At 42.3% G+C, this 27323-nt stretch overlaps 2 protein-coding genes across 7 annotated transcripts in view; one reads left to right on the forward strand and one right to left on the reverse strand.

The window, feature by feature from the left end:
* Positions 1-27323, forward strand: part of LOC120051534 (nectin-4-like) — a 63059-nt gene that overhangs the window by 13111 nt on the left and 22625 nt on the right. The window lies entirely within an intron of this gene.
* On the reverse strand, positions 9628-21777 carry LOC120051531 (zinc finger protein 271-like). Of its 6 annotated transcripts, none has more exons than XM_038998461.1 (3): positions 20571-21777; positions 10208-10443; positions 9628-10037 (listed from the first exon to the last, which is right to left on the reverse strand). In XM_038998461.1, the coding sequence occupies exons 1-3, from the start codon at positions 21680-21682 to the stop codon at positions 9661-9663; spliced, it is 1725 nt and encodes a 574-aa protein (XP_038854389.1). In that variant the 5' UTR covers positions 21683-21777; the 3' UTR covers positions 9628-9660. The 6 variants fall into 6 exon arrangements, with proteins under 6 accessions (XP_038854389.1, XP_038854387.1, XP_038854388.1 ...); XM_038998459.1 differs by having other exon boundaries at positions 9628-9976; positions 10147-10443; XM_038998460.1 differs by having other exon boundaries at positions 9628-9871; positions 10042-10443.

The raw sequence follows: 27323 nt of genomic DNA on the forward strand, positions 1-27323 counted from the left end.
CAAAGACACCAAGGTTAAGTGTGTGGTGCCTTCTGGTGCTGCCACTAAGGAGGTTTCTATGGTGATTTCAGTCAGTGATTAAGTCTCATTGGCTGGTGAAAGAGGCCATGGTTTGTAAATACATACACAATCATGACCATGTTCACATGTGTTTATACTGTATGTGTGTGTGTTTATTCTTCGTGGGCTAGCTCAATCTCAAGTCTCCAATATCTGGATCAGTGGTAACTCAGTGATTCTTATTGTTATATTGCCAAGATATAGTCAACCGATTGACTTATTGTTATAGTCAACCTATTTACTTGCCTTCTTATGCTTTGCCTGTGAATCATACCATTGTACTCGTCACTTTCAATATATTTCATCCACAGGTGCAGTGATTGGTTCATTCTGTCTCTTTAATGTATGAAAATAAATTACGTAAACTTACCCTCCATAAACCCTCAATCTTTAGCTGGGTGATTGAAGATCGGATCTTTATTCAGATACAATATCTGAGAGAAAGTACAGTTTTACTATGATCTTGATTGTCAAACTTCCATGTGTTTTTCCCTAAAAGCATTAATGCTGTTATGTTGGAATATGTGCTGTACCTTCCAGTGGAATATGTGCTGTACCTTCCAGTGGAATATGTGCTGTACCTTCCAGTGGAATATGTGCTGTACCTTCCAGTGGAATATGGGATTTGACTGCTTTCAGATTACTTTATCAAAAGTTCTCTTTTTTGATGCACAGAGCCTGATAACTCTGAAATCAGAAGGACTACCGTAACTAGATTCATTATGATTAAATTACTTAAATGTTGTGTATGTGGACAAAATATAATATTTTTACATTTTTGTCTGTTTCAAAAACAATCGATTTGCACATATTCCTTCTGAAGGTTGTGCTGCAAATTCCAACATTTCATCAAACTATGTTTCACAGTGGCTCCAAGGTTCCACAATGACTGTAAGCCCATTGGCAGGTTTTGTATTAAACCGTTATGGTAGACTGTATAGACACAATATTCGCCACAAAGATCTCTGAATTGACCAAATTGAAATGTGACAATTCTTCTTTGTTTTTTCTTAGAAACTACTGAGCATGGTCTTGGTTGAACAGGAGCGGCACTACTTCAAGTCTGAGGCAGAGTTACTGCACAATGTCTGCTCTGGCACTCAGCTTACTTACTTATCTGTATATAAATATGTATCTGTCTGTCTGTCATGCTTTCTATGTCTCTGTCTCTCAGTCTATCAGGCTTTCTCTGTCTGTCTCTGTCTGTACTTTGAGTTTCAAGTTAACATTTCTACAAGTTGAGCATAGGCTTTGACATCAAGCTGGTTTTATAGAAAGTAGACAAACTCAAGATAACATCAGAAGAACCCTCCATATCATGAACAATGTAGACAATGAAAATACAGTGACATTGAAGAGCTCCATTCTGGTTTAGCCTCCACATGGATGAAGCATTTGACTCTGAAACTTGAACTTCCCCTATAGAAAGAATTTAGTTTAGAAAGAATTTGACTTCAACAACGAATCAAGGAGGATCATTCAAACACTTTATTCATAGAAAATACAAGGTTGTTATCCTTTTCGCTTTATCAAGTTACTTTGTGTATAAGAGTCAAATAAAATACTTCAAATGTTTTATCTATTATTACTAAGCGTGTAGGGCAGCTGTAACACAGAGCAACTGACTTGGAAATGTGCTGATCCTGTTAGGTAGGTGTGTGTGTGTGTGTGTGAGAGAGAGGGGGTATTTGATCTCCTCTGTGTCGTTACTCTAACTCTGAAAATATTATGAAATGTTATACTGGCACCAGTTTCTGTTTCTCTTGCAGTTTGAGGTGCCTTGGCCTGGTGCAGAGATGATGTCCCCTGGAATGCCTGAGCCCCTCACCACACCTAGTGACGTTGTTTGGACAGGAACTACTACGGCAGGTAGCCTAGCGGTTAGAGCGTTGGGACAGTAACCAAAAGGTCGCTAGTTTGAACTTGAGCAAGGCAGTTAACCCTAATTGCTCCAGGGTCGCCGTTGATAGTGGCAGACCCTGACCGGTGTCTCAGGGGGAGGTGGGATATGGGTCGCGTTGATAGTGGCAGACCCTGACCGGTGTCTCAGGGGGAGGTGGGATATGGGTCACGTTGATAGTGGCAGACCCTGACCGGTGTCTCAGGGGGAGGTGGGATATGGGTCGCGTTGATAGTGGCAGACCCTGACCGGTGTCTCAGGGGGAGGTGGGATATGAAAAAAACAACACATTTCCAATTCAGACATGCTTATAATACAAACTGTGTGAAATAGGACGAATATAAGCACCCACCTAATTATTATTAATCACTACACCTTGGGTCATCTCTGTAAATCAGAGTGATAACACATTTCAAATCTTTTCCATGTTATTTATTTAAATGTTTTTATTTTGTATTTATGTATTTATTAATTGTGGGAGGCGTCACACTTCATCGTCTATTGACGCTTCCAGTTGAGCATGGAAAGCAGCTGCAGTATAGAAAGCTTACATCCAGCAGATTACACCATGTTCTAAAACATTTGCGAGTTCCTGGGGTGGATGAGGTAAGCATGGTATCTAATGTCATGTTGGCTTTCATCCTCTCGTGGTTTTCTGAGGTACTTGGGCTGCGTCTACACATGCACCCCCATTCTGATCCTTTGCCCAATCTAAAGACCAATTCATTATTTTATTTTTTATTGCAGACCAATTCAGATCTTTTGACAGTTATTTGCATATATGATACCTATCTGTTATTTTCCCTAATGTGTAAACAGCAAAAAAACACATTGAATCTGATCTTTTGATTTCCTATTTATAACACCTCCATATGTGGAACAGAATCCTGATACAAACCCCATCCTCCATATGCGACCTCTGTCTGAACACTAAGATTTTTTACCATGACCACCACCCCAAAATGTAAAGGAACAGTGACAGGAAATGAGAATTGAATTTGTGTGCTACTTCTGAGTGTGAATACCGAAATCTGATATGGGTCAGAAAAAAAGATTGGATATAGAAAGGAAATCAGATTTGGGGTCTTGTGTAAACACAGTCATATAACTTCAGAGGAAGCACTATTTGCTGCATCTCAGCTGTGATATTTGTAACTTCTGACTGTTCTACAACACACCATACCTCTAGTCAGCTGCTTATCAGAACCTTGAATAGTCAAATCAGATGTGGTAGAACTGGGCTGGAGAAAAAAGCCTGCACAACCATTTTGGCCACCCCTGATTTATGTACAAATGTACAAAAGTACCTATGTCTGATGATTTGGCTGTAAATTATGTATTTTTGATAATTCACTTTTGCTGACAGGTACAGTATTTTAGTACTAGGAGTGTCTTCAGTAAACTTTAAAGTAACTTACAAAGTTTATGTTGAAGATTTTTGTATTTTCCAGGAGCTTGCTCGATTGTCTTGTTAAAAGAGATCAGGGAATAATTTTCCAGTTTATCCCATATTGGCTTAAATGGGTTTCTGGTTTTTCGCTTCCCTCTGGAAAATCATCTGTTAGTATTTCACAGTAATATTGAATAAATACTAATAACTACTTTATTTCTATTTGCATTTGTCATTATTGTGTACTTTTACTTCAGACAGATGACACACCTTATTAACAGCTTTTTACATGTGGAAATGTTGTGTAATGTAAATCAGCTTTTGATGTAAAAACCATGGAAATTAAACACAAAGACAATGTTTTAAATGAGATCAAAATCTGACAAAGACAGGAAATTCTAATGAGTACCACGGTCCACTTCACCCATACACTTCCAAGATTTTCCAGCAGTCAGCTTTTTTTGTACCCATCCTTCGCTTTAAACAGGTGAAGGATCTTAATTTGAGCCAGTTTGCTACAGTAGGAACATAATCCTGCAGCAACAGGAAATATGGATTATAATTAATGGACATTTTTTGTAGGGGTTGATACATTTTTCGTTAGGGCAAATCCAGTCTGACATTTTAAAGTGGAAATTACTAACTTTAGAAGCTTTTTTAAACCTAAAATACACACGTTTGCATGTCCTGCTATGCAGGAAATTCACATTCACTTTTCCCTACATAACTTCTATACTTAGGTATTCACATCCACAACATGTACATCCTATGCACCATATGTATCTTCAACGGTTCTCTAGCCTCCCAGAGACTATGGTACAGTGGTCCCAGACCCCATAGACAATTCCCAGAAATGCTATAGACCGCTACTTCCTATACATATAAAACAACACCCGTGCTCAATAACAACACGTGCTATTATTAGTAGTCCAAGACAACGATGGGAGATGGTGGACGGAACCCTTAGATAATATATAGATCAAAAAACTCAGCTCACACTTCCCTCCACATTCACACTGGAGCTAGTCCCCTGACAGCTCTCATTCACTCATTACGTTATAGCAAAAATCTTCTCTGTTAATATCCACATTTCTATCAGTTTAATATACAAATTTTAAGCAATCGTCTTATTATCCAAATTCTAATCAGCTTAACACCCAAATTTCAATCAAACAGCTTATTATCCAAATTTAAATCAGCTTAACACAACCTTCACATTCACATTCACTTAGTACTATTCCCAAACACACTCGGTAATCTCCTTTATTACCCCATGTGCATCTTCAATGATTCTCCTGTCGTTAATTCCTATGCATCGTCACTATACATATAGAATAGCACGTAGTGCACATTATGCTATTCTCTGCCAGTGGCTGCAGACCACGTCGACACTTCTCTTATAAATGCCTACAGACAGCTGTCAGTGGGGCATGGTACCACTACTTGCCCTCTCTCTAGTTCTCTCTTTAAGACTAGCTCTAGCCTTCTTCCATGTCATATGTATCTTCAACTGTTCAACTGACTGTATAGTCGCCATAGTCTCTGCAGTATCTATAGTCTTGTGTATCTATAGTATCTCAGTGTCTATAGTCTCAATAGTCTATGTAGTCCATAATCTACAGTATCTATACTCTCTACAGTACCTAAAGTCTCTCGTATCTATAGTCTCTCAGTGTCTATAGTCTCAATAGTCTATGTAGTCCATAATCTACAGTATCTATACTCTCTCAATGTCTATAGTCTCAGTAGTTTATATAATCATAAATGCTATGGTCTCTATAGTCTTGTGTATCTATGGTCTCTACAGTCTTGTGTATAGATGGTCTCTATAGTCTTGGTGCTTCCCATACATATAGAATAGCACCTTGTTCCCACCTAACCCAGTCCCCTGACAGCTCTCATTCACTCTTAGTATCAAAATGTCAATATCTTATCATCCTAATATCCACATTACAACCCTCTTATTATCCCAAATGTAAATCCTTTGTTGAACTCAACTTATGCTTATTATCCAAATTTCAATCTCACTAATATTTTCTTACTCACACAACTCTCACATTCACCTTGTGCTATTACTTAAGGCAAGTGGTACCCTCCTACTCTTCTTCTACGTCTTTATGTTTAGTTCAGTTTTTTAAATAATTATTATATATATTTTTTAATTGCCTTACTGAAGTCATTCGCCGCCCCTCAATTGTTCGCAGATGATGTGTCTCAACCTGGGCAGCTCACAGTAAGGGTCTGGTCGGTTCCTCGTCCTCTTTTGGTCAGACGGGAACTTCCCTCACGCTTCATAAAATGCAGCACCAGTTTTACTCGCAGACCCCCACTGGAAAGCTAAGCAGGCAGAATCAATTATCCTCTCTGCTCGTCTCCGGTCATGTAAAATGACTTAGAATTGCATGAAATGCGTTTATAGAAAGCTATACATGTTCACCCCTACCCTTGTCCACGGTGTTCTGCGAATCCACAACCTTCTGGCTACTTTGCCATGTAACGCTTACAAAACGAAGAACAGTTTCTAAAACTGCATATCTAAGGCTCTGGTCTGTCCTAGGAGTGAGGGTAAACAGTAGGCATGTTCTCTGCTATCCACTTTATATTTCATAATTTTTTGGGATATAGGGGAGTTTTTTTATCAAGCATTCAGGCTAGGGTCGGGTCAAAATCTATTAAACTGAAAAGAGGGCCATCCATTTCCATTTCAGAGAGATATGATTTTCTCCCGGTATCTCTAATTTTAAATACCTTACAGTCCCCAAAAAATATCCACCCAAACGAATGGTGAAAACTGATTCTCACACCATCTCTATCTGATACATGTTGTGTCTATTAGCTCATTCCCACAGAAAACTGCAGAGGGAAGCAGTACCACCCAGTCAACCATCAGGGCAAACCCAAGGTCATCTCAATATCTGTCACACCCTGGCCTTAGTATTCTTTGTTTTCTTTATTATTTTAGTTAGGTCAGGGTGTGACATGGGGAATGTATGTGTTTTTTGTAGTGTCTAGGGTGGTTGTAAGGTTTAGGGGGTTTATTAGAGTAGTTGGGTTTATGTTTAGTATATAAGTCTAGCTGTGTCTATGGTTGCCTGAATGGTTCTCAATCAGAGACAGATGTCATTAATTGTCTCTGATTGGGAGCCATATTTAAGGCAGCCATAGGCACTAGGTTTTTGTGGGTAATTGTCTGTGTCTATGTTGCATGTTTGCACTTAGTCTTTTGATAGCTTCACGTTCGTCTGTTTGTTGTTTTGTTTCGTTGTCCTTCTTCCAATTAAAGAGAAGATGTATTTTCCACACGCTGCGCCTTGGTCCTCTCTCTCTCCCATTGACGATCGTGACAGAATTACCCACCTAAATCGGACCAAGCGGCGTGTCAAGCGGCAACAGGACCCACCTACACAGGATTTCTGGACATGGGAGGACGAATTGGATGGTAAGGGACCTTGGGCTCAACCAGGAGAATATCGCCGCCCCAAAGCTGAGCTGGAGGCAGCGAAAGCAGAGAGGCGGCGATATGAGGAGGCAGCACGGAAGCAAGGCTGGAAGCCCGTGAGTACAACCCAACATTTTCTTGGGGGGGGGGGCTAAGAGGTAGTGGGCCGAGGGCAGGTAGGAGACCTGCGCCCACTTCCCAGGCTAACCGTGGAGAGCGAGAGTACGGGCAGACACCGTGTTACGCAGTAGAGCGCATGGTGTCTCCTGTACGCGTGCATAGCCCGGTTCGGTACATTCCAGCTCCACGTATCGGCCGGGCTAGATTGAGCGTTGAGCCGGATGTCATGAAGCCGGCCCAACGCATCTGGCCACCAGTGCGTCTCCTCGGGCCGGCTTACATGGCACCAGCCTTACGCATGGTGTCCCCGGTTCGCCTACATAGGCCGGTGCGGGTTATTCCACCTCCCCGCACTGGTCGGGCGACGGGGAGCATACAACCAGGTAAGGTTGGGCAGGCTCAGTGCTCAAGGGAGCCAGTACGCCTGCACGGTCCGGTATTTCCGGCGCCACCTCCCCGCCCCAGCCCAGTACCACCAGTGCCTACACCACGCACCAGGCTTCCAGTGCGTTTCCAGAGCCCTGTTCCTCCTCCACGCACTAGCCCTATGGTGCGTGTCTCCAGCCCATTACCACCAGTGCCTACACCACGCACCAAGCCTCCTGTGTGTCTCCAGAGTCCTGTGCGTCCTGTTGCTGCTCCCCGCACTAGCCCTGAGATGCGTGTCCTCAGCCCGGTACCACCAGTTCCGGCGCCACGCACCAGGCCTATAGTGCGTCTCAGCCGGCCAGAGTCTGCCGTTTGCCCAGCGGCGCCTGAACTGCCCGTCTGCCCAACGCCGTCTGAACTGTCCGTCTGCCAAGCGCCGCATGAACTGCCCGTCTGGACTGAGCCTTCAAAGCCGCCCGTCTGCCATGAGCCTTTAGAGCCGTCTGCCAGACAGGAGCCGCTAGAGCCTTCCGCCAGACAGGATCAGCCAGAGCCTTCCGCCAGACAGGATCAGCCAGAGCCATCCGTCTGCCAAGCGCCATCTGAGCCATCCGTCTGCCAAGCGGCATCTGAGCCATCCGTCTACCAAGCGCCATCTGAGCCATCCGTCTACCCAGCGCCATCTGAGCCATCCGTCTACCCAGCGCCATCTGAGCCATCCGTCTACCCAGCGCCATCTGAGCCATCCGTCTACCCAGCGCCATCTGAGCCATCCGTCTACCCAGCGCCATCTGAGCCATCCGTCTGCACAGAGCCATTAGAGCCGCCCGTCTGTCCCGAGCCGTCAGAGCCGTTAGTCAGTCAGGAGCCGCTAGAGCCATTCGTCAGTCAGGATCTGCCAGAGCCGCCAACCAGACAGGATCTGCCAGAGCCGCCAACCAGACAGGATCTGCCAGAGCCGCCAACCAGACAGGATCTGCCAGAGCCGCCAACCAGACAGGATCTGCCAGAGCCGCCAACCAGACAGGATCTGCCAGAGCCGCCAACCAGACAGGACCAGCCAGAGCCGCCAGCCAGACATGACCAGCCAGAGCCGTCAGCCAGACATGACCAGCCAGAGCCGTCAGCCAGCCAAGACCAGCCAGAGCCGTCAGCCAGCCAAGACCAGCCAGAGCCGTGAGCCAGCCAAGACCAGCCAGAGCCGTCAGCCAGCCAAGACCAGCCAGAGCCGTCAGCCAGCCAAGACCAGCCAGAGCCGTCAGCCAGCCAGGATCCGCCAGAGCCGTCAGCCAGCCAGGATCCGCCAGAGCCGTCAGCCAGCCAGGATCCGCCAGAGCCGTCAGCCAGCCAGGATCCGCCAGAGCCGTCAGCCAGCCAGGATCCGCCAGAGCCAGCCAGCCAGGATCCGCCAGAGCCAGCCAGCCAGGATCCGCCAGAGCCAGCCAGCCAGGATCCGCCCCTCAGTCCGGAGCTGCCGTCCTTCAGTCCGGAGCTGCCCCTTATCCCGGGGCTGCCCCTTGTCCCGGTGCTGCCCCTTGTCCCGGTGCTGCCCCTTGTCCTGCTGAGGCCTATTATTTTAGGTGGGGGTATTTGGAGGGTGGCCATTTGGAGGAGGCTACCAAAGCGGGTATGGACAATGGTGGAGTGGGGGCCACGTCCCGCACCCGAGCCGCCGCCATGATGGGGCCCACCCCGGACCCTCCCCTTTCTATGTCAGTTTGTGCGGTCGGGGTCCGCACCTTTGGGGGGGGGTACTGTCACACCCTGGCCTTAGTATTCTTTGTTTTCTTTATTATTTTAGTTAGGTCAGGGTGTGACATGGGGAATGTATGTGTTTTTTGTAGTGTCTAGGGTGGTTGTAAGGTTTAGGGGGTTTATTAGAGTAGTTGGGTTTATGTTTAGTATATAAGTCTAGCTGTGTCTATGGTTGCCTGAATGGTTCTCAATCAGAGACAGATGTCATTAATTGTCTCTGATTGGGAGCCATATTTAAGGCAGCCATAGGCACTAGGTTTTTGTGGGTAATTGTCTGTGTCTATGTTGCATGTTTGCACTTAGTCTTTTGATAGCTTCACGTTCGTCTGTTTGTTGTTTTGTTTCGTTGTCCTTCTTCCAATTAAAGAGAAGATGTATTTTCCACACGCTGCGCCTTGGTCCTCTCTCTCTCCCATTGACGATCGTGACAATATCTTTACAGTAGAAGCTAACAAAACACACCAAACTGACAAGGTGTACACTGATCAGTAAAGTAAAGAGAGGCTAACATTCTATAATGCTCCCTTTCCTCTGCACATTTCACTCACAGTGAGAAACAATAGGATCCAAATCACAGTTACCACTTACTTTATGACATGAGAATTAAGTGATGGAGTGACTTTAATCTTAGCTGGTCTGAGAGAACTGATGAGGCTTTTCTTCTGTATGTAAATGTTGGTGTCTTTTTAAGTTGCTCTGTTGAGAGAAACTCTTCCCACATTCAGAGCAGGAGTAAGGCTTCTCTCCTGTGTGTGTTCTCTGGTGAACTGTTAGCTCAGATGATGTTGTGAAGCGTTTTCCACAGTCAGAGCAGAAGTAAGGCTTTTCTCCTGTGTGTGTTCTCTGGTGAACTGTTAGCTCAGATGATGTTCTGAAGAGTTTTTCACAGTCAGAGCAGGAGTAAGGCTTTTCTCCTGTGTGTATACGTTGATGGTTCTTTAAGCTGCTGTGTTGAGAAAATTTTTGCCCACAGTCAGAGCAGGAGTAAGGCTTCTCTCCTGTGTGTATACACGTTGGTGTTTCTTTAAGCTGCTGTGTTGAGAGAAACTTTGCTCACAGTCAGAGCAGGTGTAAGGCTTCTCTCCTGTATGTATTCGCTGGTGACTATCTAACTCATTCAATTGGGGGAAACTCTTTTCACAGTCTGAGCAGGAGTAAGGCTTTTCTCCCGTATGTAAACGTTGGTGTCTTTTTAAGTTACTCTGTTGAGAGAAACTCTTCCCACAGTCAGAGCAGAAGTAAGGCTTCTCTCCTGTGTGTGTTCTCTGGTGAACTGTTAGCTCAGATAATGCTGTGAAGCATTTTCCACAGTCAGAGCAAGAGTAAGGCTTCTCTCCTCTGTGCACTCTCTGATGAACGTTCAGATCACCTGATGTTGTGAAGCTCTTCCCACAGTCAGTGCAGGAATACCGATTCTCTCCTGTGTGTATTTTCAGGTGTATTTTTAGCTTTGATAGAATTGGGAAAATCTCATGGGGCAGTTTAACCTTTGTTTAACTAGGCAAGTCAGTTAAGAACAAATTCTTATTTACAATGACGGCCTACACCGGCCAAACCCGGACGAAGCTGGGTCAATTGTGCGCTTGCCCATAGTCCCTATGTGACTCCCAATCACAGCCGGTTGTGATACAGCCTGGATTCGAACTATGGTGTCTGTAGTGACGCCTCAAGCACTGAGATGCAGTGCCTTAGACCTCTGCACCACTCGGGAGCCCAAAAGTCTCATAGCAAAGAATAAGGCTGTAACGTAACAAAATGTGTAAAAAGTCAAGGGGTCTGAATACTTTCTGAATGGACTGTATAGACACATCTTGTGTGTTTTAATCAAATCAACCATATGCACTGAGCTTGTCTGATGGTTTAAGTGCACTGTTTGACGAAATAATTAAGACACACAAATGACTAGAGGGAGTTCGACCTCAATTGATTTGATTGTGCCGGGCTGGGCTCAGATTTTTAATATTTTTTATTGACAGTGATTGACTGTGTGACTGGCACCCGTTGTCTCACTCTCCTCCCTGCTGCACCGACCACCAGAGAACATCAACAGTGTTTATCACACTGTCCGTGTTGCTGAAGCTGCAACATAATTACACCCATTTCTGACTGAAAAGTTCTGTTACCGAAATCCCTCATTTGTTTAGGAAAAACATTCCCTATTCCCTCAACCCTTGCTCTATTTATGTGACACATGTATGCATCGCATGCACATGACCAATAGGGCCTAACCTATAGCATATCATAATCACATCAATAAATTGGTTATAACAAACTCAGAACACCATAACAGCAAAATAGATGCAGAGGACGTGACAAACTCGAAACAGGAGAATGTTTACTGGTTGCTCAGGAGGTAAAGGGGAAGTCAGATGTGTGGAATAAATGTGACTAGTTGTGGAAAATATTGGAGATCAAGACAAAGAAGGTAAGGAGCAAATGCTGTGTGCATATTATGTGGGCCAAACAGGTGCTGTTAGATTACAATATAATTTTTCTGACCGTTTGGAGCAATCTCCGAAATGGAACGGTTTATTTATTGTTTACGCTAATTATTCAAGTATTGCTTTTTTATTTTATTTTAAAACTAAAATGCTTGATTCCATTTCAAATCATGAAAGACTGGTCTGCTGTGTGATGACATGAACGACCACTGCCTTGCTAAAGAAGCTGAGGGTAAAGGTGATGGACTGGCCAAGCATGTCTCCAGACCTAAACCCTATTGAGCATCTGTGGGGCATCCTCAAACGGAAGGTGGAGGAGTGCAAGGTCTCTAACATCCACCAGCTCCGTGATGTCGTCATGGAGGAGTGGAAGAGGACTCCAGTGGCAACCTGTGAAGCTCTGGTGAACTCCATGCCCAAGAGGGTTAAGGCAGTGCTGGAAAATGATGGTGGCCACACAAAATATTGACACTTTGGGCCCAATTTGGACATTTTCACTTAGGGGTGTACTCACTTTTGTTGCCAGCGGTTTAGACATTAATGGCTGTGTGTTGAGTTATTTTGAGGGGACAGCAAATTTACACTGTTATACAAGCTGTACACTCACTACTTTACATTGTAGCAAAGTGTCATTTCTTCAGTGTTGTCACATGAAAAGATACACTCAAATATTTACAAAAATGTGAGGGGTGTACTCACTTTTGTGATATACTGTATATCATTAAACAAAAGTTGCTTAGGGAGAGATTTAAATGTACACCATTGTTACCCGGCGGAAAATGGGGGAGGGTTTAGTATTTTTGAAATTAAATTCAGGGGAGGGTCATGTAATTTGTAATCAATTAAATGTCTCATTGCTCAGGGTTTGAGAATTAGTTGCATATTATAGTATCTCATGATGCCCCTCATCCCTGATTCTCTGCTGGGTCCACAATATCAAGCTAAGTTCTGAACGAACAGAGTAGAAACGCAGACAACTAGTAAAAGCACAAACCAGCTTTATTCAACCCACTGGATGCTTCAGCTGCAAATACAACATACAAGTCACACAAGCATATATTTATACCTTCCAACTAGGTGGAGTCACCAGTCACCACTTCCAAGATAAACAATCAGTCTCTGTTCCTCTTAATTATTACATTGTCATGGCCCTGCCTGAGTCCAGAGCAGCGTGAGCGGAGAGGTGTGTGAGATAGGACTGTGGTTAGTGTCGTTGGGATGGACCCCTGCTGCCCTCCTCCCAGAGGTTTCTTCTCTCTTCAACTGTTGTCCTCATCTGGATGTTGAGTTCCACCTCTCTCCTAGTTCCACAGAAACTAACCTGACTTAGAACTGAGACGAGCCTGTTGCTCTTAACCTCCATCCTAAGAAATACTAATACACAGCAAGAACAAAACATGTCTGGACAGACACCTTCTGTATTCGCCTCACAGTAACTTTCCTATACAAAGTTCAATAAAGTAGTTAGAATCCAACATGATCCATAGCCTATACTTTAGGCAGAGGCTATACCAAGACCATGCACGGAGAAGCACAGTGCAAAGTTATATTTCTAAGAAAATTGACTTCCTTCCCTAGTTTTTGCACTGCTGGGATGGTGTTATATAAAACTAGGCTACACTGCAATGGATAGGCGTTCCCAATCCAGGCTGCATCACATCCAGCCGTGATTGGAGTCCCATAAGGTGGCGCACAATTGGCCCAGCGTCGTCCGGGTTTGGCCGGAGTAGGCCGTCATTTTAAATAATAATTTGTTCTTAAGTGCCTTGCTCAAGGGCACGTCGACAGATTTTTCACTTTTGGTTTCACTGGCCCAACGCTCTAACCGCTAGGCTACCTGCCACTCTTACATAGATGTGCAGGGCTCAATGATGTTGATGGCTCAATGATGTTGATGGCTGTCGATAGCATGAATCTGTAACAACAACGGTGTATTAGCTAATGCGGCCATTACATCTAGCGCATGCTAGCTAACTCACTTATATAGCAATACCATACATTGCCTCTAGAGCATGCTAGCTAACTCACTTATAGAGCAATAACATACATTACATTTATAGCATGTTAGCAAACTCACTTATAGCGCAATAACATATTACATTTATAGCATTAAAAAAAATGTTTTTAAACAATTAAATATATATATATACATATATATAAAAAATAGATATATCTAAAAAAGCATGCTAGCTACTCACTCATAGAGCAATAATATATTACATTTATAGCATGCTAGCTAACTCACTTATAAAGCAATAACATACATTACAAATAGAGCATGCTAGCTAACTCACTTATAGAGCAATACCATACATTGCCTCTATAGCATGCTAGCGAACTCACTTATTCAGAAATAACATACATTACATCTAAAACATGCTAGCTAACTCACTTATACAGCAATAACATAAATTACATTTAGAGCATGCTAGCTAACTCACTTATACAGCAATAACATACATTACCTCTAGAGCATGCTATTTAACAGACTTGCCTAGTTCAATAAAAAATAAAAACATGTAATCATGAGCTCCGCCTGCCCTGCTCTTGCTGAGGTAAACCCTTCAGTGCTACCTACAAATGACTGTGCTGTGTACAGTGGCACTTTCTTAAAACTGCATTGTTGGTTAGGGGCTTGTATGTAAGCATTTCACCTGTTGTATTCAGCGCATGTGACAAATAACATTTGATTTGATTTCAGGAGGTGAGGCTGTAAAAATGTTTAAAGAATAATGTGTGCGCGAACTAGACCTACTGATGTCCTGTTCAGTTGGAGAGGGAGAACCTGAAGACGAGGACAACTAGAGCTACGACTATAATTGATTTGAATTAAAACAATATGTTTCATTGCATATAATGAAGCTATTTCTTTAGAGTTATTGATCTCCATAAGCCACATTGGAGTAATTTACATTACAGATGGACAACGGATGAGTGCTGAAAATAGACTAATACGCGAAGGTCTAATTCATTTAAACGGTCTTCAAATTAAAATGGCTTTAGGCTACTAACAACAAGAGCTAGGCCTATACCTGTTTGACAGATGAAATTATAGTCTACTATCCATAGATTGTGTCAGCCAGTTCCTTCAATCACCATTAGGGTTGAATATTTTCCTGGTATTTTACAAATGTCCCATCCCGAAAATAAATCACTTTTCTTCCGGGTAACCCGGTACTTCCCGCCAAAACCAGACATGTCATTCAAAAGCATATACATTTCTTAATTTGATTAGAGCTTTGTACCATTATCCAATACATAGCCTATAAAATACAGTGCATTCGGAAAGTATTCAGACCCCTTGAATTTGTCCACATTTTCTTATTTTACAGCCTTATTCTAAAATGGGTTAAATTGTTTTTTTCTTCTTCACACTCATCAATCTACACACAATACCCCATAATGACGAAGCAAAAAAGGTTTTTAGAATTTTTTGAAAATGTACATTTACATAAGTATTCTCACCCTTTACTCAGTACATTGTTGAAGCATCTTTGGCAGCGATTACAGCCTTGAGTCTTCTTGGGTATGACACTACAAGCTTGGCACGCCTGTATTTCGGGAGTTTCTCCCATTCTTCTCTGCAGATCCTCTCAAGCTCTGTCAGGTTCGATGGGGAGCGTTGCTGCACAGATATTTTCAAGTCTCTCCAGAGATGTTTGATCGGGTTCAAGTCCGGGCTCTGGCTGGGCCAATCAAGGACATTCAGAGACTTGTCCCGAAGCCACTCCTGCGTTATCTTAGCTGTGTGCTTAGGGTCGTTGTCCTGTTGGAAGGTGAACCTTCGCCCCCAGTCTGAGGTCCTGAGCGCTCTGGAGCAGATTTACATCAAGGATCTCTCTGTACTCTCTCTGTGCTCCGTTCATCTTTCCTTCAATCCTGACTAGTCTCTCAGTCCCTGCCGTTGAAAAACATCCCCCACAGCATGATGCTGCCACCACCATGCTTCATCATAGGGAGGTGCCAGATTTCCTCCAGACGTGAAGTTTGGCATTCAGGCCAAAGAGTTCAATCTTGGTTTCATCAGACAAGAGAATATTGTTTCTCATGGTCTGAGAGTCCTTTAGGTGCCTTTTGGCAGACTCCAAGCAAGCTGTCATGTGCCTTTTACTTTGGAGGAGTGGCTTCTGTGATATGTGGAGTTCTGCTGAGATGGTTGTCCTTCTGGGAGATTCTCCCATCTCCACAGAGGAACTCTGGAGCTCTGTCAGAGTGACCATTGGGTTCTTGGTCACCACCGTGACCTAGGCCCTCCCCTGATTGCTCAGTTTGGCAGGACGGCCAGCTTTAGGAAGAGACGTGGTGGTTCCAAACTTCTTCCATTTCAAAATGATGGCGGCCACTGTGTTCTTGGGGACCTTCAATGCTGCAGACATTTTTTGGTACCCTTTCCCAGATCTCTACCTCAACACAATCCTGTCTCTGAGCTCTACGGACAATTCCTTTGACCTCATGGCTTGGTTTTTGCTCCGACATGCACGGTCAACTGTGGAACCTTATGTGTGCCTCGGTGTGTGCCTTTCCAAATCATGCCCAATCAATTTAATTTAGCACAGGTGGACTACAATCAAGTTGTAGAAACATTTCAAGGATGATCAATGGAAACAGGATGCACATGAGCTCAATTTCGAGTCTCACAGCAAAGATTCTGAATACTTATGTAAATAAAGTATCTGTTGTTTATTTGTAAGAAATTTGCAAAAATGTCTAAAAACCTGTTGTTTTCTCTTTGTCATTATGGGGTATTGCGTGTAGATTTATAAAGAACATTTTTATTTGATCAATTTTAGAATAAGGCTGTAACATAACAAAATGTGGAAAAAGGGAAGTGGTCTGAATACTTTCCGAATGCACTGTAGGCCTGCCTGGTGACATTTGGTGATGTCAGATACTTCAGTTGTAACAGGTTCTGTTAAAAAACATTTTTACAGTTGATAGTAAACTTTAGCACGGTTCCAAACGTAGACTATGTTAAAGCCATTGTACACGAGAGGGCGAGCAAAACAACTGTTTTAGCAGGGTTGTCCTGCGGTTAAAGGTGTCTGTGTTCTTTTGCCCATCTTAATCTTTTATTTTTATTGACCAGTCTGAGATATGGCTTTTTCTTTGCAACTCTGCCTAGAAGGCCAGCATCCCGGAGTCGCCTCTTCACTGTTGACGTTGAGACTGGTGTTTTGCGGGTACTATTGAACTTCTCTGGGATAGGTGGCAGTATTTTCTCGTCCGGATGAAAAGCGTGTCCAAAGTAACCTGCCTGCTACTCAGGCCCAGAAGTTAATATATGCATATTATTAGTAGATTTGGATAGAAAACACTCCGAAATTTCTAAAACTGTTTGAATCATGTCTGTGAGTATAACAGAACTTATTTGGCAGGCAAAACCCAGAGGACAAACCATTCAGAATTTCTTTTTTTTTGAGGTCACTCTCTTTTCAATTGATTTTCATTGGGAATCCCGATTTCTAAGGGACCTTCTTGCAGTTCCTATCGCTTCCACTGGATGTCAACAGTCTTTAGAAATTGGTTGAGGTTTTTCCTTTGAGAAATGAAGAAGTAAGGCTGTTCAGAATGAGGGTAGATGGAAGTGTACTCTTTGTTAGAGGCGTGTGACCTGAAAGCTAGCTACACTTTGTTTTCCTCCAGTATTGAACACAGATCATCCCGTCTTAAATTTTATTGATTATTTACGTTAAAAAATACCTAAAGTTGTATTACAAAAGTAGTTTGAAATGTTTGGACAAGGCTTACAGGTAACTTATAAGATATTTTGTAGTCACGTTGCGCAAGTTGGAATCAGTGTTTTTCTGGATCAAACGCGCCAAATAAATGGATATTTTGGATATATATCGACGTAATTAATCGAACAAAAGGACCATTTGTGATGTTTATGGGACATATTGGAGTGCCAACAGAAGAAGCTCATCAAAGGTAAGGCATGAATTATATCTTTATTTCTGCGTTTTGTGTCGCGCCTGGAGTGTTGAAATAAGATTGTCTGTGTTTGTTTACTGGGGTGCTGTCCTCAGATAATAGCATTGTTTGCTTTCGCCGTAAAGCCTTTTTGAAATCTGACATGTTGGCTGGATTCACAACAAGTGTAGCTTTAATTTGGTGTATTGCATGTTTGATTTCATGAAAGTTAAATTTTTATAGTAATTTATTTGAATTTGGCGCTCTGCATTTTCACTGGATGTTGGCCGGTGGGACGCTAGCGTCCCATATATCCCAGAGAGGTTAATGAATTGCCAGTTGAGGACTTGTGAGGCATCTTTTTCTCAAACTAGACACTCTAATGTACTTGTCCTCTTGCTCAGTTGTGCACCGGGGCCTACCACTCTTTCTATTTTGGTTAGAGCCAGTTTGCTCTGTTCTCTGAAGGGAGTAGTACACAGCGTTGTACGAGATCTTCAGTTTCATGGCAATTTCTCGCATGGAATAGCCTTCATTTCTCAGAACAAGAATAGACTGATGAGTTTCAGAAGAAAGATCTTTGTTTCCGTCCATTTTGAGCCTGTAATCAAACCCACAAATGCTGATGCTCCAGATACTCAACTAGTCTAATGAAGGCCAGTTTTATTGCTTCTTTAATCAGGACAACAGTTTTCAGCGGTGCTAACATAACTGCAAAAGGGTTTTCTAATGATCAATTAGCCTTTTAAAATGAGAAACTTGGATTAGCTAACACAACGTGCCATTGGAACACAGGAGTGATGGTTGCTGATAATGGGCCTCTGTACGCCTACGTAGATATTCCCTTAAAAATCTGCAGTTTCCAGCTGTAATAGTCATTTACAACATTAACAATGTCTACACTGTATTTCTGATCAATTCATGTTATTTTAAATGGGCAAAAAATTTGTTTTTCTTTCAAAAACAAGGACATTTCTAAGTGACCACAAACTTTTGAATGATAGTGTATTATTATTGACACCCTTTCATTCAATACTTTGTGCAACCTTCCTTTGCCAAGATAACAGCTCTGAGTCTTCTCCTATAATAGGTAATGAGGTTGGAGAACACATGGCAAGGGATCTGAGACCATTCCTCCATACAAAATCTCTCCAGATCCTTCAGATTCCGAGGCCCACGCTTGTGGATTCTCCTCATCAGCTCATCCCACAGGTTTTCTATGGGGTTCAGGTCAGGGGACTGGGATGGCCATGGCAAAACCTTGATTCTTTGGTCAGTGAACCATTTTTTTGTGTTGATTTTGAGATGTGCTTTGGATCATTGTCCTGCTGGAAGATCCAACCACAGCCCATTTAAGCTTCCTAGCAGAGGCAGTCCGGTTTAGATTTAATATCTGCTGGTACTTGATGGAGTCCATGATACCATGTATCCTAACAAGTGGTCCAGGGCCTTTGGAAGAAAAACAGCCCCACAACATCAAAGATCCATCACCATACTTCACAGTGGGGATGAGGTACTTTTCTGCATGGCTATCTTTCTGTCTACACCAAACCCATCTCTGGTGTTTGTTTCCAAAAAGCTCTATTTTGGTCTCATTTGACCATAGAACCCGGTCCCATTGAAAGTTCCAGTAACGTTTGGCAAACTGTAGGCGCTTGAGTTTGTTGTTTGATGACAGCAAAGGTGTTTTTATGGCAACCCTCCCAAACAACGTGTGGTTATGTAGGTGGCGTCTGATCGTAGTTTTGGAGACTTTCTGACCCCAAGACCCAACTAACGTCTGCAATTCTCCAGCTGTGATCCTTGGAGATTTTTTGGCCACTCAAACCATCCTCCTCACTGTGCGTGGGGTCAATATAGACACACGTCCTCTTCCAGGCCCATTGTTTACATCTCCAGTAACTTTAAACTTCTTAATTATTGCCCTGATAGTGGAAATGGGCATTTTCAACCGTTGAGCTATTCTCTTACAGCCATTTCCTGACTTGTGCAGCTCAACAACCTTTTGTCACACATCATTACTGTATTCTCGGGTCTTTGCCATAGTGATGGATGGCTATGGGAACTTGGCCTGTGTGTCACCTCATATTTATACCCCAGTGAAACAGGAAGTCTTGGCTTACCACTTAAGTGTTCCTAATCACTCAGGTGAACTTAAGAACGTAAAATATGAATGTGAATATACTTCAGTTAGATTTTACTCATAATAATTTCTAGGGGTGCCAATAATTGTGGCACACATGTTTTGAAGAAAAACATTTATTTCACATGTATTTTTTTCAATCATTTACTTTAATTAAAGGTTAGATTTTGGTGAATATTTTGAATGAAACAACAAGAGGATAAACAGCAAAAACATTTTTTTCACAGCCCGTTTTGCTCATATTTACCAAGGGTCCCAATATTATTGGAGGGACCTGTATGTTCACCCCTACCCTTGTCCACGGTGTTCTGCGAATCCACAACCTTTTGGCTACTTTGCCATGAAACAATTACAAAACGAAGAACAGTTTCTAAAACTGCATATCTAAGGCTCTGGTCTGTCCTAGGAGTGAGGGTAAACAGTAGGCATGTTCTCTGCAATCCACTTCATATTTAAATTATTATTTTGGGTATAGGGGAGGGTCACTTGTTGTTTTTTTTCAAGTGTTCAGGGAGGGTCGGGTAAAAATATATTTAACTGAAGGGAGGGCCATCCATTTCCATTTCAGAGAGATATGATTTTCTCCAGTTATCCCTTATTATAAATACCTTACAGTCCCTTAGTAGTCAAAAAATATATATCCACCCAAACGAAAGGTGAAAACTGATCCTCACACCATCTCTATCTGATACATGTTGTGTCTACTAGCTCATTCCCACAGAAAACTGCAGAGGGAAGCAGTACCACCCAGTCAACCATCAGACTCCGTTGTTTCAACAAGAGAAACCGCAGAGGGTATTCCACCCTAAGGACAAATCCAAGGTCATCTCAATATCTTTACAGTAGAAGCTAACAAAACACACCAAAACTGACAAGGTGCACACTGATTAGTAAAGAGAGGCTATCATTCTATAATTCTCCCTTTCCTCTGCACAGTTCTCACAGTGAGAAACAATAGGATCCAATTCAGTGTTACCACTTACTTTATGACATGAGAATTAAGTGATGGACTTTAATCTTAGCTGGTCTGAGAGAACTGATGAGGCTTTTCTCCTGTGTGTATACGTTGGTGTTTCTTTAAGCTGCTGTGTTGAGAGAAATTTTTCCCACAGTCAGAGCAGGAGTAAGGCTTCTCTCCTGTATGTATACGCTGGTGACATGTTAAGGTATATAATTGGGTGAAACAATTCCCACAGTCAGAGCAGAAGTGAGGCTTTTCTCCTGCATGTAAACATTGGTGTTTTTTTAAGTTGCTCTGTTGAGAGAAACTCTTCCCACATTCAGCGCAGGAGTAAGGCTTCTCTCCTGTGTGCGTTCTCTGGTGAACTGTTACCTCAGATGATGTTTTGAAACTCTTCCCACAGTCAGAGCAGAAGTAAGGCTTTTCTCCTGTGTGTGTTCTCTGGTGAACTGTTAGCTCAGATGATGTTGTGAAGCATTTTCCACAGTCAGAGCAGAAGTAAGGCTTTTCTCCTGTGTGTATACGTTGGTGTTTCTTTAAGCTGCTGTGTTGAGAGAAATTTTGCCCACAGTCAGAGCAGGAGTAAGGCTTCTCTCCTGTATGTATTCGCTTGTGACTATTTAACTTATCCAATTGGGAAAAACTCTTTTCACAGTCTGAGCAGGAGTAAGGCTTTTCTCCTGTATGTGAACGTTGGTGTCTTTTTAAGTTACTCTGTTGAGAGAAACTCTTCCCACAGTCAGAGCAGGAGTAAGGCTTTTCTCCTGTATGTATACGTTCATGTTTGATTAAGGTATCCAATAGGGAGAAACTCTTCCCACAGTCAGAGCAGAAGTAAGGATTCTCTCCTGTGTGTGTTCTCCGGTGAACTGTTAGCTCATATGATGTTGTGAAGCATTTTACACAGTCAGAGCAAGAGTAAGGCTTCTCTCCTGTGTGTATATGTTGGTGGTTTTTTAAGTTTCTCCGTTGAGAGAATCTGCACCCACAGTCAGAGCAGGAATAAGGCTTCTCTCCAGTGTGCACGCTCTGATGAACTGTCAGAGCACCTGATGTTCTAAAGCTCTTCCCACAGTCAGAACAGGAGTAAGGCTTCTCTCCCGTATGAATACGCTGGTGTGTTTGTAAGCTTCCCAGTTGAGAGAAACTCTTCCCACAGTCAGAGCAGGAGTAAGGCTTCTCTCCTGTGTGCATACGCTGGTGAGATTTTAAGGTATTAAATTGGGCGAAACAATTCCCACAGTCTGAGCAGGAGTAAGACTTTTCTCCTGTATGTACTAGCTGGTGCCTATTTAACTTATCCAATCGGGAGAAACTCTTTTCACAGTCGGAGCAGGAGTAAGGCTTCTCTCCTGTGTGCACTCTCTGATGAACTGTCAGAGCCCTTGATGTTGTGAAACTCTTTCCACAGTCAGAGCAGGAGAAAGACTTCAATCCCGTGTGCCATCTCTGATGAACTGTCAGAGCCCTTGATGTTGTGAAGCTCTTCCCACAGTCAGTGCAGGAATACAGATTCTCTCCTGTGTGTATTTTTAAGTGTATTTTTAGCTTTGATAGCATTGGGAAAATCTCCTCACAATGTGGGCAGTGGTGAGAGCCCTTAGCTCTGTGATCTTCCTGCTGCTTTCTGGATGTAGAGAATGTCTCAACGTCACCTGTGTGAACAGCATCAGGAAAAAAAGTCAAGTTTTTGTGACATACGGAGAATGGGCAAAACATTTTGAACACCTGCTCATTCCATGACATAGACTGACCAGGTGCAAGCTATGATCCCTTATTGATATCACTTGTTAAATCCGCTTGAAATCAGTGTAGATGAAGGGGAGGAGACAGGTTAAATAAGGATTTTTAAGCCTTGATAAAGCTGAGACATGGATTGTGAATGTGTGCTATTCAGAGGGTGAATGGGCAAGACAAAAGATTTAAGTGCCTTTGAATGGAGCATGGTAGTAGGTGCCAGGCGCACCGATTTGTGTCAAGACCTCTAATGCTGCTGGGTTGACGCTGAACAGTTTAACTTATGTATCAAGAATGGTCCACCACCCAAAGGACATCCAACCAACTTAACACAACTGTGGGAAGCATTTGAGTCAACATGGGCCAGCCTCCCTGTGCAACGCTTTCGACACCTTGTAGAGTCCATTAGGGCTGTCCCCAACAACAACAAAAATATGTGGTTAACCAAGAGTAGTTTGTTCTTTCAACTAATTGATTGGTCAAAAATGTTTAAACATGTATTTCTCCAGTGCATTCGGAAATTATTCAGACTCCTAGACTTTTTCCACATTTTGTTACGTTACAGCCTTATTCTAAAATGGATTACATTGTTTGTTATTTCTCATCAATCTACACATATTACCCCATAATGACAAAGCAAAAACAGTTTTTAAGAAATTTTTAAGAAAAAAAAAAACATCACATTTACATAAGTATTCAGACTAGGGATACACGATATATCGGTGAACATATCGGAATCTGTTGATATTAGCTAAAAATGCCAACATCGGTATCGGCCCGATGTCTAGTTTAACGCTGATGTTAAAAACCAATGCCAAAGCTACCGTGCATACCTACTAATGACGCCACGTAAAATTAAGCTACACGTGCGACATCGCATTCCTAACCTAACCTGCTGTGTGGATCAAGCGGTCAACAAGTCGAGCAGTCATTTGAAAGAGTAAGAACATTTCAGCGAGACAACTCAAAGGCGAAATCCATTAAAGCCAAGATAATGGAATTCATTGCCCTTGACAATCAATCGTTCTCTGTCGTGGGTGATGTTGGCTTTCGCCAACTGGTTGAGCACCGGTACACATTACCAATGCGCTATTTTTCAGGATGTTGCACTACCGGAGTTACACAGTAATAGAGTCACTGCTATTAGCTTCCCGACATACATACTATGGAACGCCATTTGGGTCTTTGCGTGTCAAAAAAGATACAGTAGCACTGTCAAAGCTGTACAAAAAAATCTGCTAACAAGCAAACACCGGCCACGTTGGTAATAAAGCATAATTTGTTCGACCGCAACTTCTGGGGTAGCAAGCTAGCTTTAGCTTGGTACCTAGTTAGCACCAATATAACCAGCCTGAAAACAATGACCAGTAGAAACTGCAGTCATTTTCATTATTCTTAGCAATGATTTAGGAATCCTTGTGAGTAAGTATTAGCTAGGATGTCACTTGTGGTTTGCCTATTAAATTGAAATTCAGTTTATGAAAATAAATAGCTAGCCAGCTACTTAACCCTGTTGCCCAAAGCTAACGTTATAAGGCTTGCCCAAAGCTCCATCTGGCTAGTGAGGCTCGACCGGAGCGAGTTATGTGTTGTGAAGCTAGCCACAATAAGGATTAGGCACAATAGTGTAATTTGCGGTTTGCCTACAAAATAAAAGTATGTCATTGACAGTGATGCAAATTAATACACATAGTAGAATTATGCCATACTTTTATTTTGAAGGCTAACCGCAAAGTCCACTATTGTGGCTAATCCTTATTGTGGCTAGCTACACCCAGATGGGTCCGACCACCATTGATCAAATAAGAACAGTCTTATAAATTAGGGTTATTTTAGATGACACCTAGCTATATAGTTAGCTAGCTAACTTTAGCTACTGAAACAGATGTAATTTTGCTATGTTTTTGGGGAAGAACATGGTTTGCATCCATGAGCCAGCTGGCTTTTTTTTCCTGACCAGCACTGTACCTGCGCGAGACAACTTTACCAGCATCATAGCATACGTATCAATGAATCGTTGTGACATATGAAATACGAGTGATAGTGTAATCAATGTGTAATAACTATGTAAAAAATGTATGAATGCGTAAAATTATTGTGACGTGCAGTCATATTCAGGTCCTGATTGGTCAACAAGCTTATTTGACACGTCAAATAGTGTTATTTGATGTGTATCTTCTTTGACACGCAAAAACCCAAACGGCGTTCCATAGAAATCCTGGTTGCGAATGAAACAACTGAACAACGAAACAGCACAACAAGTAAGTGAAAGAAATAGGTTTTGATTATGTTTTACTAGTAATGGGGACATACTTAAATGCCAACAAAATAACTTTTTGGTCAGTGTGTGTGTGTGTAAAACCTTTATTTAACTAGGCAAGTCAGTTAAGAACAAATTCTTATTTACAATGACTGCCCAGACAACACCAGGCCAGTTGTGCGCAGCCGGATGTGATACAGCCTGGATTCGAACTTTAGACCACTGCGTCCATGTGTGTGTCGGTATCTTTTTTATGGGCAAGGAAAATATCGAATAACGGTATTGGCCAAAAATGTCATATCGGTGCATCACTAATTAAGACGCTTAACTCAGTACTTTGTTGAAGCACCTTTGACAGCTATTACAGCCTCGAGTCTTCTTCGGTATGACGCTACAAGCACCTGTATTTGGGAAGTTTCTCCCATTCTTCTCCGCAGGTCAAGCTCTGTCAGGTTGGACAGCTATTTTCAGGTCTCTCCAAAGATTTTAGATCGGGTTCAAATCCGTGCTCTGTCTGGGCAACTCAAGGACATTGAAAGACTTGTCCTGAAGCCACTCCTGTGTTGTCTTGACTGTATGCTTCGGGTCGTTGTCCTGTTGGAAGGTGAACCTTCACCCCAGTCTGAGGTCCTGAGCATGTTTTCACTAAGGAGTTCTCTGTTCTTTACTCTGTTCGTCTTTCCATCGTTCCTGACTAGTCTCCCAGTCCATGCTGCAGAAAAACAGCCCTACAGTATGATTCTGCCACCACCATGCTTCGCCGTAAGAATGGTGCCAGGTTTCCTCCAGACGTGACGCTTGGCATTCAGGCCAAAGACTTTAATCTTGGTATCATCAGACCAGAGAATCTTGTTTCGCATGGTCTGAGAGTCTTTAGGTGACTTTCGGCCAACTCCAAGACGGATTTCATGCGCCTTTAACTGAGGAGTGGCTTTGGTGTTTGCTCTGACATACACTGTCAACTGTGGGACCTTGCATAGACATGTGCCCACTCAATTGAATTTACCACAGGTGGACTCCAATCAAGTTGTAGAAACATCTCAAGAATGATCAATGGAAACAATGTATCTGAGCTCAATTGAGTCTCATAGCAAAGGGTCTGAATACTTATGTAAATAAGGTATTTCTCTTTTTAAATTAGCATAAATGTCTTCACCTGTTTTTGCTTTGTCCTTGTGAGTTATTGTGTGTAGATTGATGAGGCTTTTTATTTATTTAATCAATTTTAGAATAAGGCTGTAATGTAACAAAATGTGTCAAGGGGTCAAGGGGTCTGAATACTTTCCGAATGCACTGTATAGACACATCTTTTGTGTTTTAATCAAATGAACCATATGCACTGAGCTTGTCTGATGGTTTAAGCGCACTGTTTGATGAAATATTTAAGACACACAAATGACTAGAGGGAGTCCGACTGCAAGTGATTTGATTATGCCGGGCTGGGCTCAGACTTTTTATTTATTTTTTATAAACAGTGAGTGATTGTGACTAGCACCCATTGTCTCACTCTCCTCCCTGCTGTACCGACCACCACAGAACATCAACAGTGTTTATCGCGCTGTCCGTGTTGCTGAAGATGCAACATAATTACACCCATTTTTGACAGAATTTCAGTTACCGAAATCCCTCATTTGTTTAGGAAAAACATTCCCTATTCCCTCAATCCTTGCTCTATTTATGAGAGATATGTATGCATCGCATGCACATGACCAATAGGGCATAACCTATAGCATATCATAATCACATAAACAAACTCAGAACATCATAACAGCAAAATTGATGAGGAGGACGTGACAAACTCAAAACAGGAGAATGTTTACTGGTTGCTCAGGAGGTAAAGGGGAAGTCAGATGTATGGAAGTCATGTGACTAGTTATGGAAAATACTGGAGATCAAGACAAATGAGGTAAGGAGTAAACGCTGTGGGCCAAACAGGTGCTGTTAGATTACAATATCCTTTTTCTGACCGTTTGCAACAATGTAAACAACACTAAATAAATTATAAGCGGACCGGTGAGCCTGTTGTAAAAAAAATAAAATGTTATGCCTTTATTACAGCAAAGACTAAAAACAGTCACATTTGTGAAAGCAATTTCTGAAATGGAACGGTTGATTTATTGTTTACGCTAATTATTCAAGTGTTGCTTTTTTATTTTAAAACTAAAATGCTTGAATGCATTTAAAATCATGAATGACTGGTCTGCTGTGTAATGACTTGAACGAATTAATGACTGATTGATACAGTAGCCTATATAGGTATTGAAATACAGGCCTAAGTAAGTTACGGTATTAAGACTAAACAGGATGCACTCTTAGGCCTACAGCTGGATGGTGGTTATACAAGACTATTATACTAAGCCTACTAATGATAACGCCAGTACCTATTATCATAATGATGATCATAATAATAGTAATAATAATCAAGAAATATCAAGAAAAGGGAGGGGTATTATTATTATTCTGACACTAAATGAATCATAAATAAACCCAGGGAGGCTGTTTAACAGAGAGAGAAAGTAAAGCCTTTATTGCAGCATAGCAAAGACTACAAACAGACGAATTAGTGAAATTGTTTATCTAACATGTGGTTGCGTGAGGCTCGGTGCTCATGGAATCAGTAGGCTATTAAACAAACACTCAAACAGGCAACACAAGCAGGATCTGTATTATTTCTGTTGATATACGGCTCTGGAAAAAATTACGAGACCACTGCAAAATTATCAGTTTCACTGGTTTTACTATTTATAGGTATGTGTTTTGGTAAAATTAAAAATTTTGTTTTGTCTATATACTACTGACAACATTTCTCCGAAATTCCAAATAAAAATATTTTTCTGC

This window comes from Salvelinus namaycush, chromosome 7 (assembly GCF_016432855.1).
Source record: "Salvelinus namaycush isolate Seneca chromosome 7, SaNama_1.0, whole genome shotgun sequence".
Taxonomy (NCBI): Eukaryota; Metazoa; Chordata; class Actinopteri; order Salmoniformes; family Salmonidae; genus Salvelinus; species Salvelinus namaycush.

Coding starts and splice junctions, on each gene's coding strand:
- LOC120051531 (XM_038998457.1), bottom strand. CDS start 21,682: ATGCACACAGGAGAGAAGCCTTACTCCTGCTCTGACTGTGGGAAGAGT. Junction 10,442..20,568: donor ACACACAGGAGAAAAGCCTC/ATCAGTTCTCTC, acceptor GAGAGAATCGGT/ATTCCTGCACTGACTGTGGG. Junction 10,038..10,123: donor AGATAGTCACCAGCGAATAC/ATACAGGAGAGA, acceptor CAACGTGTATAC/ACACAGGAGAGAAGCCTTAC.